Consider the following 13,515-nt stretch of genomic DNA (forward strand, 5'->3'; position numbering starts at 1 on the left):
TGTTTTCCATATTGAAAGAATTACCGTGTACTTGGAGTTAGCATAATATATTTAAACTACTGATAGGTAAATTTAAATTACCTATGGAATTTATTTGGAGTTTTAAAAATACATTAAAAATAAAATGGATAAGCCAGAAATTTTATAGTTTGTAACACTCATTAGAAATTTTATGTTAAAAAAATAGGTTTAATTGATAGTATATTGTAGAATATGAAACTTAACAGAAACATTCTCATTCCATTATAAAACCCAACAAATTACATTGTAATAAATGGGTCCTGTGATGATCTAACCAAATCTATCTACAGTTTTAATTAGCAAATATTGTACTTTTTTTTTTTGAGACTGAGTTTTACTCTTGTTGCCCAGACTGGAGTGCAGTGGTGCTATCTCGGCTCACCACAACCTCCACCTCCCGGGTTCAAGCTGTTCTCCTGCCTCGGCCTCCCAAGTAGCTGGGATTACAGGCATGCATCACCACGCCCAGCTAATTTTGTATTTTTAGTAGAGACGTGGTTTTTCCATGTTGATCAGGTTGGTCTTGAACTCCCAACCTCAGGTGATCCACCCTCCTTGGCCTCCCAAAGTGCTGGGATAACAGGCATGGGCCACCACGCCTGGCCAAATACTGTCCTTCTGATAAGACTTCAGAAGCCATTTTATGGGGAAATTAGAATGAATCTTAAAAAAATTTTTTTTTCCTTCTTTTGATTGTATTGAATTCCTTTGTAGTGTGGCTTTTTTAAAAGACTGAATCTTTGTTCTCGTTAACCCTGGGAAATGTGCTTGCTTTCTCTGCTTATCTCTTTGCTCTTTAATCTGAACAGAATTTTTTTTACTCCCTAAGGAACGCAAGCCATTTTCTGTTTCTAGCACTCCCACCATGTCACGCTCAAGTTCAATAAGTGGTGTTGATATGGCAGGACTACAGACATCTTTTCTGTCTCAGGTGATGTTTTATTTTTTATATGTGCTTAGTTCTTAGAATAATAATAAAGGAAATATGCAAATGGCAATATTGTCTGTCATCATGACTTTGCCATTCTGTAGGCAATTCATCTGAATACTTGTGGAGGAGTGCTAATTGTAGTGAGAGGAAATACATGAATGATTTTCTGCCTTTGAGAAGACATTTAAAGCAAAAACTGACAGAACCATTTTTGTTAGAACCTGGTAATGGAAGACAAGCTATAATAACTGAGTAACTGTGTAAACTTTCTTAATTAACATAGGATGAATCTCATGATCACTCATTTGGACCAATGTCTGTATCAGCAAATGGAAGCAATCTTTATGATGCTGTAAGGATGGGAGCAGGATCAAGTGTTATTGAAAACCTACAGTCTCAGCTAAAGCTAAGGGAAGGGGAAATTACTCATTTACAGGTATTGGAAAAATTAAATTTGCTATAGAAGTAAATGAAGTTTTGAGGCCCAATAAATAGCACCCTTCATTGCCATCTGAATTCTGAGCAAATTGAGAAACAAGATGACATAGTGGCATGTGAAGCCCAAAATGTATCACATATATCAGTGATAAAGGCTAAAAAGAGCAATTAGCTAAGGGTAACAGCCAGCTGAACCTGCTGATTGCCAGAAATAAGCAGTTTTGACTGATCTGTCACAGGAAATACTGGGCTGGAGCAGGCCTCTCATGTGTTACAACCTGCCTACATAAGACATAAGCATCTAGGAGCAGAGAATGCCTCCTCCTTTCAAGCAGCTGTTTCCCAACAGAATAAAGGGAAGTTGCTGAGCTGTGAATGCCTGTTCTATTCAGATTTACCTCTTAGATAAGTTGTTCCAACTACCCCGGGAAGGAAGGGATAAAGGGATGAGATGTTCGAACCGTAACACACTGTACATGGGAGGAAACAACAGGAGTTGTTGAGGGAGCATCCTTCCATCTTAACCTTTTTGGCTTTTAAAAAACTTTATACAGTCAGAAATGTTAAAATGTTTTACAGGGTGAGCATCCCAGGTCAGAAACCTGAAATGCCCCCAAATCCAAAACTTTGAGTGCTGACATGCTGCTCAAAGGAAGTGCTCAATTGAGCATTTTGGATTTCCAGATGTGGGATGCTCAACCAATAAGTACATAATGCAATTATTCCATAATCTGAAAAAAAAAAAGAAATTTGAAACATTCCTGGTCTCAAGCATTTTGGATCAGGATACCTCTTTTCAGTGTTAAACACAATACACTCAGAAGTAGGTAAAAATTCAACTCCTATTATATGCTTTCAGTTATATGAAAATATTACTCTATTAAAGAACTTGAATTGACAAAAAGTAGATCAGACTAATCTTAATCCCAGATGTTTGTATAGCCAGTACGCTATATAGGGACCTAATAAATTTCTTTGATAGTGATGAAAGCCTCTGTCGATACAACCTACACAGGTGGGGCTACATTAAAGTGTGTTTTTATTTCTCTGGGTTCTTGTAGTAATTTAGAATAACTGAAATATATGTCATTTCCTTAGATTAGAAAAATATATGGTTGAATATTTTCAAACAAAAAATTGGATTTTCTTCTTTATCTCTGTTGCATAGTAAACCTTATAAATGGTATATCTCTCTGGAAAGTTGGGACCCTTTTTCTGCCACTGTTCCCTTAAGAAAGAGCTAGCTAAAGGTTATATGTTGACATATCTATTTCCAAAAAAAAAAAAAAACCCATTAAATATTTTTATATTAGTGGGAGTATTATAAAATATATGTTTTGATTTAAACTATTTTGTGGTAATGCTTCTCAGCTAGAAATTGGCAATCTAGAAAAAACTCGATCAATAATGGCTGAAGAACTAGTTAAATTAACAAATCAAAATGATGAACTTGAAGAGAAGGTGAAGGAGATACCCAAACTTAGAACTCAGCTAAGAGTAAGTATTCTTCCCCTAAGGATGAGTCTAAGATATTTTAGTTCATTTACATTAAATCTCATGTTTTTAGTTTATAGTATGTGTTAGTGATTTCTTTGAAAATTAAATAGTAGTAATATTTGAGCAAAGAACTTTAAAAATGAATCTTTTATCTTGCTTGTGTCTTTACATATTCAAAGTAATTTTCACAATCACGTTTAGTCCCAGTATAGGAAAAGAACTAGATTTGGCTACGCTTCATTTATAACATTAAACTTTGTATGATCTTAGTAATATTCTGTTGATTGATGTTATATGTATCATCACAATTGTCTTATCTGGATGTTAGAAGACACTGTTAAGCCATAAGTAAGAATATGTTTTCTTTTGATCTTTCCTGTGGGCTAAATGCCAGGTAATACTTACACCACCACGGAACAAAGAGACTAAATTTTATATCAGGTGTGCTTACATTAATGGGAGAGAACTCATATATGGGGAGAATTGTAGATTTAGTGGAGAGAGAGGGTGAAATTGATAGCCTTCTAGCTTGTTTTTTTTTCTTTAATTCCTTTTTTTGCTATTTAGTTCAACATTGAAGTGTGAGTTTAAGTTTAAAAGAGATGAGTATATACTTTTATTTAAAAATTGTAGTGTTTTCATTGTTGACTCCTATGGCGATATAAACATTAAAGATGTGTAGTTATTTTAAAAATTGTAAACAAATACATTTTGCAGGATTTGGATCAAAGATACAACACTATTCTGCAGATGTATGGAGAAAAAGCAGAAGAGGCGGAAGAACTTCGATTAGATCTTGAAGATGTAAAAAATATGTATAAAACTCAAATAGATGAACTTTTAAGACAAAGGCTCAGTTAACTTGTGAAAATTGAATTCCTGTCAAACTGAATGTAAACATTTAATATCTAAACATTTAATGTGGACTTCCAATAAATTCTTTTATAGGATTAGAAAATGGGATTTACTGTAGAGCATACAAATTTTTTTTAAATTGTTTTACACTATATAGTAATATTTACAGTTAAATTATTTTGTGCAATATTTGAACTTTATTTTTGAAACTATTCTTTAAAGATTTATTTTTTAAAGCATTCAATTTTTTTTTCCCTTGAATAGCACAGAGATTTATTACTTTATCCTCATATCAATATGGCTAGGGAAGAAGAGTGGTGTTCATATATGTATTATAGATATACAACTAGTTGTATCTATAATTTGTAAGTGTTTATATATATATATATTAAGAACATTTAAAGAGTAATGTTAACATACTGAAACTTTGAAATCTTTCACATTTAAATTTTCAGCATATCTTAATTACTACTCATGAAAATGTACATTGTGTTAAAGTAAAAAATTATTAAATCTGTGGTCATTAAATTTTAAACTAATTTTTTTTTCCTTTAAAAGTAAGAGTAACACTGACACTGTCTGAAATTTAAAGAGTAAATGATTTAAACTTAAAAAAAAATTTTGGTCTGAAATTTTATTTCACCTAGCTTTCACAATTAAGTCTGTATAAAATGTGGTACCTTTTGGTGCCTATCCAGAGAAACCTGTACATATTCAATGTTATCTAGATGTGATTGGATAATGGAGAAAATTTATAATGATTTTGCAGTGGCATCAATAACATTTAAATGATTTTGAAGAAGTATTATTTTACTACCCTATAAAATGAATCGAAAATAATAAAGTTCTTAACATAATTTACTCTTTAAAAATTACCTGTTCATATTTTGTAAACCCATATTTTTAGCACATTAAAAATGAATGTTTGATATTACAGAATATTCATAACAAAATGGAAAAATTATAGGAATTAACTTGAATTTGACATTTTATAATTCTGTGTGAATTATCGTTTTATTTTTTCTTGAAATTTCAAACATAAGGAAGGCATGGAATAGCTTTTAAAAATAGCTATGCTTTCTTCCAAGTGTTATTTTATTCAAAAAGGTAACCAGGCTGTGTTTTAAACCTGTGAAATATTTTGATGCATTTTATTACTGAAAGTTATTTAACTGCCTTTACTTGCACATAAAAACTCTCATTTACGGCTGGGTGCCATGGCTCATGCCTGTAATCCCAGCACTTTGGGAGGCCAAGGCGGGCGGATCACCTGATGTCAGGAGTTCAAGACCAGCATGGCCAACAGTTTGGTGAAACCCCATCTCTACTAAAAATACAAAAATTATCCTGGCGTGGTGATGTGCACCTGTGATCCTAGCTACTCGGGAGGCTGAGGCAGGAGAATTGCTTGAACCTGGGAGGTGGAGGTTGCAATGAGCCAAAATTGCGCCACTGCACTCCAGCCTGGGCGACAGAGCAAGACTCCATCTCAAAAAAAAAAAAAAGAAAACTCTCATTTTTTAGTTAAAATTAAAACACTGGTACTTCAGAGTATGAATACAAGTAAGACATCTTGAAGAATTTGGAGTTTTTCAGGGCAATTCAGATGACCTCACTTTTGTTCATTTTGTATTCCAGACAGTGTTTCTGTCATTGGATCTCTGATTTGTAGCATTAATAAATATTCTTTCAGTGTGAGCCAGATTCATAAAATTAATTTTCTTCATTTTAGTGGTAAAAAGCAGTCTAATAGCTTTTTGTTAGCTTGATTTTTTTTTTTTTTTTGTAATATTCAAGGGCAGAATGACAGGACAGACAAGCAATAAGAAATGTATAGAATTAGAAAATACAGCAGTTCCCTCTTACCCATGGGACATACATTCCAAGACCCCCAGTGAATGTCTGAAACCATGGATAGTATAGAACCCTCTATACACTGTTTTTTGCTAAACATATACACCTATGATAAAGTTCTATTTATAAATTAGGGACAGCAAGAGATAAACAATAACAAAATAGAACAGTTATAAAAATTCACTGTAATAAAAGTTATGTAAATGTGATTTCTCTGTCTCTTTCTCTCAAAATATCTTATTGTACTGTACTGACCTGTAATCAGACTGTGGTTGACCATGAGTAACTGAAACCACAGAAAGCAAAGTCGTGGATAAGGGGAGACTACGCTATACGAAACTTAAGTTACAAAATTCTGTGAAGCATTTGAAACTAGACGTTTTGGAATTATGAAGTAGTCCCTTTAAAATATCCACTAGTAGGAAAAACTTCATTTGCAGAGAAAAGAGTGCAATAAAACTCTTTCCTAAACCTTTCAATTTTATAATATTAAACATTCTTTTTTTAATCCTTATTAACATTAATAAGATCAATTCACTGAAAATTTTCAAGTGTTTTCCATTTTATTTTAAAATGACAAACAGCTGTTTAAGTTTCTGGCTACATATTACCATATATTACTCTTTATCTACAAATAAATAGCTGATACTCATGCTGATCATATTTTGATTGTTATACACTCGGATCTCGCAATACTTCTGTAAGTTAAAGTGAACTTAAATAGTTTCTTGAAAAACTCCAGTAGGTGGCAGAATACCTATTGAATATTCATTGCTATACTTTGCTGTTTGTCATTAAAACATCTCTACCCATATTCTTGCAAAATAATATTTATATTTTAATGGATAGGAAGATGATTTGTAATTAGATGTTTCCATTCTTGAAAGAAAAAAGCTGCAAATAACATTTTCAATAATATAAAAAATGAGTAAACAAAGGGAAGGTTGTGTGGTGATTTATAGACAATTAAGCACAGACTGTAGATGTCCTTCCAATTCTTGGGAGGCTAAATTGAGTCTACCAGTTCTTAACATTTCTTTTACCTCTTTTATGGGAATTGCCAGTTGTACAGTGTTTAGCATGTGGAATGTACCAAATATATCTATGTTGTGACTTAAGATATTTTAAATGTGGATAACTTCTGACCTAGGAAACATGAAGTTTGCAGTGAAGTAAGTGAAAAGAATGTTCAGGAAATTTTTTTTTGCCATCTCTTCATTTGGCATTTATTGAGAGTTTTATTTGAATGCTTATTAAAAGTATATGAAAATAGAAGAAAAAAGAAAAGTGTAGATGTTTTATCTTGTTTTAATACTGTATGTTTAGTACATATACATTTATGTTCTAGTGTATCATAATTTTTCATTTTCATTAAAGTGAATCACAATTTCCCTATTCTAGGTCCATTTTAAACCATGAAAACTTTTATCACATATTTTGTAAAGGGCTAAAAGTATGATTTAAACTACAGATTGACTTAATATTTTAATTCTAAATGAAAGATAATGTAAATAAGCATGGATCTGATTGAATAAAGATTTTAAAATAGTAATAGTGTATTTCATTTTTAACAAAATGTATAGTGGTCAATAGTAATGAATGAGGAGGAATCAATATTGTTTTATGAAAATATAACTTGTTTACATTTGAGATTAATATTTTAAGAAAATGAAGATAAGCCCCAATATTCTATAAGTTATATTATTAGTATTAAGTGTAGTTTTGTGTGTGTGTGTGTGTGTGTGTGACAGAGTCTCACTCTGTTGCCTGGGCTGGAGTGCAATGGCATGATCTCAGCTTATTGCAACCACCGCCTCCCGGGTTCAAGTGATCCTCCTGCCTTAGCCTCCCAGGTAGCTGGGTTTACAGGTGCACACCAGCACATCCGGCTAATTTTTGTATTTTTAGTAGAGATGTGTTTCACCATGTTGGCCAGGCTGGTTTCGAACTCCTGACCTCAAGTGACCTGCCCACCTTGGCCTCCCAAAGTGCTGGGATTACAGGCATGAGCCACCGCACCCGGCCCGAAGTGTAGTTTTTCTGATGAAGATATGTTTTCAGAAAACAGTTCTAAGAATTTACTTATAACTAAGTGGTAACTACTGTAAGGTTAATTTGTGTCTGTTTTTAGTCTTAAACAGTATCAAGACATTCTTCTAAAAGTCTTCTTATGTTTCTGTATTCAAGTAATAACAACAGTTAAAATAAGTTATCCTCTATTTCTGAGTTCATATTGCTTGGATTAAGCTCTGTAACCTTTAAAGTACTTTTAATCTGTTGCCTTTATACATATGCATTTTACCTTTTAGCAAATTAAGACCTTTTTGTAAGATAGACTGGAAATTAAATGTGTTTCTTTTTAGTACTTAAATACCTTTTCTCAAAACAAAACAAAAAACTCAAAATGCTTCAGTAATTCACAAATATGTAAAGACAATTTACTCATCAACTGTTTGGAATTCCCGCACTGCCCTACTCTCAAGTAGGCTAAATTTAATATTTAGAATCGCAAATAATATTAAACAAGAAGGTAATGGTAGGTTTTTCCATTTGTTTAATATTAAACATTCTTATTGCTTCTACAGGTATGGGCACAGCATAGTAGATAGAGGTATTCCTTCCATTTTTATAAAATGCCATGCCGATTTGTCTCTTTTAAAATTACAGTCTTAATTTTTAAAAATATATGTTGTTCAAAAATCTGTGGTCAGGTTGGTAATAGGAAATACAGTCTTTTCTTTTTTCTTCTTTTGGGAAACATAGTCTTATTTTGTTCCAAGCACTGTGTAAGGAATTCACTAATGTAGGATTATAATCCCATAATCATTGTTCTGAAATCCACAAAGCTCTAAAATCCACATATATTTTAATCCATTTGCTGTTAAATCTACTTTGGTGGTAAAGCATGCACTGCAATGACATAGGGCTATGTATAGTCTTTAACTCATTTGGTGTGAATACTCATACATTTTGCTGCAGAAATATTGTGTGAGATTATGGGGTACTCACCCAGGACTCAATGGGGGTATTAAGTTAAACGATGGGCATATCTTTTCTATTTTTTAAAGTTCAGGCACACACAGGGACCCAAGGATTTTGGAAAAGGAAGTGTGTACCCAGACTTTATCATCAAGTCAACCTTTTAAAGTGGATGCCATTATCACCCCCATTTTTAAAAATAAAGATTAATTGCTCAAGGTCATATGGCAAGTAAGTGGTAAAGCTGGGATTCTAATTTGTGCAGTTTGGCTCCAGAGTCCATGTTTTGAATTATTAACTATATGGTGCTACTTTTCCTACTGCTTTTCTGTAAAATCATAAGCATATAGATCAGTTATAGCAAAAATTTATTCATTAAAAATGTCAACACCTTTTAATTATGGTCTAACAGTTGGATATATCAGAGAACCAGTATACTATATTCTGCTGATATTGTTATCAATTTACTCATTGTAATTTGTTGGATTTGTCTCAAATTTTTTAAGCAATGCATTCTTCCATCTCTCTCTTTTTCTTCTTGCAATTTCGATAAAGTTTCTTATTTGTAGAAAAATCTAGGTCATTTGTCCTATAGTTTCCCTCCATCTGGATGTTGATTTCTTACCTTTTGTTAGTGTGTTCTGCCTCCTGTGTTTAAATCTAAAGGCAATTATTTTTCAACAAAAATACTTCATTAGATATGTCCCATGGTTTTTCAGTTGTGATAAAGAAATCATTGATGATCACTTCTTAAATCTATTAGTTTACAGAACTTGTGGAGTGGTATTGTCATTTCTTTTTCATTTAGTAGTTGGAATGTTTCCATAAAAAAATTTACTTCAGTTATTTTGTTACTTGCATCATAATTCATATAGGAAAGACAGTATAAATATTCCTGATTCTTTCCCTTTGTTTACCAGTTTTCACAATAAGAGTTGGTTTCCTTCTATCATTAAAAATGAATGGTGATACCTTTTTGGCTTGCATGTTTGGTTGACTGGTTGTGTCTGATGTAATTATTTAAATTTATCTGTCCTTCATCCAATTAATTACCTTTATTTATGCTTTAAATTATCCTATCTTTGACCAGTAGGAAGGTTTTCAAGGTGGCTCCTGAGTCCTTTTGATATGACCCTAATAGCCTTTTGATTGCTTTGCTGCTTCCTGATGTAAGATATTGCAGGCTTATCTTGTACATTTCCTGCTCCAGACCCAAGATCATCCATTGTTCTACAGAGTCAGTGTTTCTTTTAATGGGAAATGGTTTGTAGAGATCACAGTGTGAGCACAAGGGGGTGCTTCTTTCTAGTGGGTAGCTTGTGTCTAGGCCTTTCCAATGGAGCATGTGGGAGAGATGTGTTTTTAAAGATTAACCATACTGTTAATCATACTGAGGCCTCTAAATGAAACTCAGAACTACAGGATGTTTATATAGCCTGATTAAGCTTTCATATCTCTATCTCATGTCAAAAATTTCAGCTTCAAAGGTACCATCATAATTACTTCAACTTGGTGTATCCCACAATACCAATATTGCCACCAACAATTTGGTTACAGAATGCAGTCTACAAGAGTTTTTTTGTACTTACTTTAGTCCTGAGATAACATCCCACTAAGTATATACAAATTAAGTTTTAAAGTCACTTGGGATAGCTCCTCTGGATATGCCACAATTGGAAAACATTTAGGTTCATTTAGTTTCATTTTACTTTCAAGAATTGCTTTTTAAAAAAAGAATTTTGCTTTATAATGTAACATATTTACATGGCTCCAAAGTCATGTCTTCAGGCCAGGCGTGGTGTCTCGTGCCTGTAATCCAAGCAGTTTGGGAGGCCGAGGTGGGCAGATCACTTGAGGTCAGGAGTTCGAGACCAGCCTGGCCAATACGGTGAAACTCCATCTCTACTAAAAATACAAGTATTCCTCAGGCATGGTGGCACATGCCTGTAATCACAGTTATTCAGGAGTCTGAGGCAGGAGAATTGCTTGAACCCTGGAGACAGAGGTTGCAGTGAGCCAAGATTGCACCATTGTACTCCAGCCTGGGCAAAAGAATGAGACTCTGTCTGTCTGTCTCTCTCTCCCTCTCTCTCACACACACACACACACACAAATAAACAAAAACCAAAAAACAAAGTCATGTCTTCTTTGTTCCTTATACCCCTCCTCTTCCCTCCTTGCCCATATAGTCATTTTAAATATTAATCTACTTGTAAAATAATAATTAGTAAATATATATGTGTATACACATGTATACATACATTTTCCTCTTATAAAAATGGTATTTACATATTACATATTCTTTTCCCAGTCAATATCCTGTAGTGTATAGAGATATTTCTCAATTCCTTTTTATGCATGCATAGTTTTACACTGTATGGATAAACCATAGTTTATTCAACCAACCTTCTATCGGTAGACATTTAAATTTTATGTCAACCCAAAGAAAATTTAAATTCTAACATTGATATTTTGGAGAGAAATTCTATTTGAGAATGGCTGTTGCAGAAAGAGAGACTCAATTTCATGTTCAAGTTTGTCATATCTGGTTTCCTGTAAGTCTGAATGACCATTCAATATGTAGCTGTTTAAAATAGCACCATGTAGCTAGGCGTGGTGACTCACACTTGTAATCCCAGCACTTTAGGAGACTGAGACTGGAAGATCACTTGAGGCCGGGAGTTGGAAATAAGTGCTGGGAACATAGCAAGAACCTGTTTCTACAAATAATAATAATAAAATAGTACCATGCACACGTCGTACTAATTTGAACCTTTTTGTATGTGATAAAAACAGGATGGTAGCAAGTAAGCTGAGGCAGCTTTTTTTTTTTTTTTTTTCAGACAGGGTCTCACTGTGGCCCAGGCTAGAGTGCAGTGTCTCAATCGTAGCTCACTGCAGCCTCAACCTCACTGGGCTCAAACGATCCTCCTGGGTAGCTGGAACTACTGGCATGAGCCACAGTGCCTGGCTTGAGGAAGCATTTTAAAAAATTGCTGTCCTTATTAGTGTGGGATGGGTGAAGTATGCAAAGTATAAAATAATAGAGCAGTAATTCTGTTATAGGAAAGGGGTCCCGATTCAGACCCCAAGAGAGGGTTCTTGGATCTCGAGCAAGAAAGAATTCAGGGCAAAGTGAAAGCAAGTTTATTAAGAAAGTAAAGGAATAAAAGAATGGCTACTCCATAGACAAAGCAGCCCTGAGGGCTGCTGGTTGCCCATTTTTATGGTTATTTCTTGATGATATGCTAAATGGGTGGATTTTTGATGCCTCCCCTTTTAAGACCATATAGGGTAACGTCCTGACATTGCCATGGCATTCGTAAACTGTCATGGCGCTGATGGGAGTGTAGTAGTGAGGACTACCAGAAGTCTCTTTCATGGCCATCTTGGTTTCAGTGGGATTTAGCTGGCTTCTTTACTGCAATCTGTTTTATCAACAAGGTTTTTATGACCTGTATCTTGTGCTGACCTCCTATCTCATCCTATGACTTAGAATTCCTTAACGGTCTGGGAATGCGGCCCAGTAGGTTTCAGCCTCATTTTACTCAGCTCCTATTTAAGTGGAGTTGCTCTGGTTCACATACCTCTGACAGTTCCCTTAGGGGCAAAATCTTTTTAAGAAAAAGAATAAATAAATACTGTAAAGTGCTTTAGAACAATGTTTGGCACATGTTAACCACCACATATGTTTTTGCTGTTGTTAACTGAAAAAAATTCCAGATAAGATTCCTAATTTAGCAAGTCACTAATGGAACTTATAACAATTCTTAAACAACATTACTTTAAAAAATTACGTAAAAAGCATGTAAGCCTTTGGAAACAAACTTGTTTCCTTATGATACTACTTAACTTCTGGTGACTTGATGCATTTGAGCATGTTTATTTTGAAGGCATCACCTTCATATAATCAGTTCAACGTTAGTCACTAATGATCAACTCTACTGTGCTGTAGATGGAATACTAGGCCTGGGGGAGCTTAGAGGAAACGACAATGGGGGAATGGGAGTTCAAATAATTATAAATAACCAGTAATAAAGTAAATTAACAAAACCATAAAAATTAAACTCCAGAGTAGTACTTGAACTTGATGCGTTTACAGATAGGTAAAACTATACTGTTTTTAAAATGTGTGTTGGCTCCAAAGTATCCTCACCATCACAAAGTGTATTCGGTGAACAATGTTCAGTCCTCAAATTTGGAAGTCTGCCTGAAATAAGACAAAAGTAAAAATCCGCCACAGTGCAAGCAGAAGAGTCAGGTTTTCTACCCACCAGGCCCTAATATCCTCTGAGCGCTTTAACGCTCTCGCTCGAGGCGGCGCCGGCTGCTGCGATGGACATGGGCGTCCGGCTCCCGCACGTGCCGCGGGTCTTTCCGGCCCCGGTGAGGGTGCTGGCGGACTGGCGCGAACCTTCGGCAGAGCGCCACAGAAGGCAGATGGTTCCCTCACTCTGAGCACTTCCCTGCCGCGCTCTCCGGGTCAAGGCCACTAGCCGGATTGAAGCCGCTCCGCGCGTCGGGCCCCGCGCCCTGGCCCTCCCGGGTGTCGTCCGGTCCTGTCTCTGCGGGGCTCGAGCCCGCCCACGGCGCCGGCTGGCCAAGGTGTCCCAGCTGCTCCTTGGCGCCCCCTGGCCCAGCTCCGGCGCCCAAGGTTTCCGGTGAGCGGCAGTAGCCGGTTATGACGACTCCCTCCTCTGCAACAGCCGCAGTCTCCTCCGCCTCCTCCTCGGTAGTCACGGCTGCCGCGGTTCCAGGTGGGACTCGCCCGCAGTCTGCGGAGCCTTTCCCCGCTCTCCTTCCCGCCGCGGCCGCGCTCTGCGCCGCTCTTGCCCCGGGTGGTTCCAGCTCCCGGCGCGGCTTCCCGGAGGGCTATAGCCTGCGCACTCACTCAGCCAGCGCCTTCCCATTCCCTGCGGGCCGGGAGGCGGGCGTCGGAA

At 35.8% G+C, this 13,515-nt stretch overlaps 2 protein-coding genes across 2 annotated transcripts in view; both read left to right on the top strand.

Moving 5' to 3' along the window:
• The window catches only part of TMF1 (TATA element modulatory factor 1), a 37,139-nt gene extending 31,334 nt beyond the window's left edge, over nucleotides 1-5,805 (top strand). Inside the window, exons 10-13 of the mRNA XM_011947296.1 lie at nucleotides 851-952; nucleotides 1,236-1,388; nucleotides 2,762-2,887; nucleotides 3,605-5,805. Coding sequence (XP_011802686.1) covers nucleotides 851-952; nucleotides 1,236-1,388; nucleotides 2,762-2,887; nucleotides 3,605-3,748 — 525 coding nt within the window. The 3' untranslated portion in view covers nucleotides 3,749-5,805. The remainder of the gene's footprint in view (nucleotides 1-850; nucleotides 953-1,235; nucleotides 1,389-2,761; nucleotides 2,888-3,604) is intronic.
• A 7,143-nt stretch (nucleotides 5,806-12,948) lies between these two features.
• Nucleotides 12,949-13,515, top strand: part of EOGT (EGF domain-specific O-linked N-acetylglucosamine (GlcNAc) transferase) — a 38,291-nt gene continuing 37,724 nt past the window's right edge. Inside the window, exon 1 of the mRNA XM_011947163.1 lies at nucleotides 12,949-13,332. The gene's annotated coding sequence lies outside the window, so the exon portion shown is untranslated. The remainder of the gene's footprint in view (nucleotides 13,333-13,515) is intronic.

This window comes from Colobus angolensis, unplaced genomic scaffold, assembly GCF_000951035.1.
Source record: "Colobus angolensis palliatus isolate OR3802 unplaced genomic scaffold, Cang.pa_1.0 Scaffold26, whole genome shotgun sequence".
In the NCBI taxonomy this organism is placed as follows: domain Eukaryota; kingdom Metazoa; phylum Chordata; class Mammalia; order Primates; family Cercopithecidae; genus Colobus; species Colobus angolensis.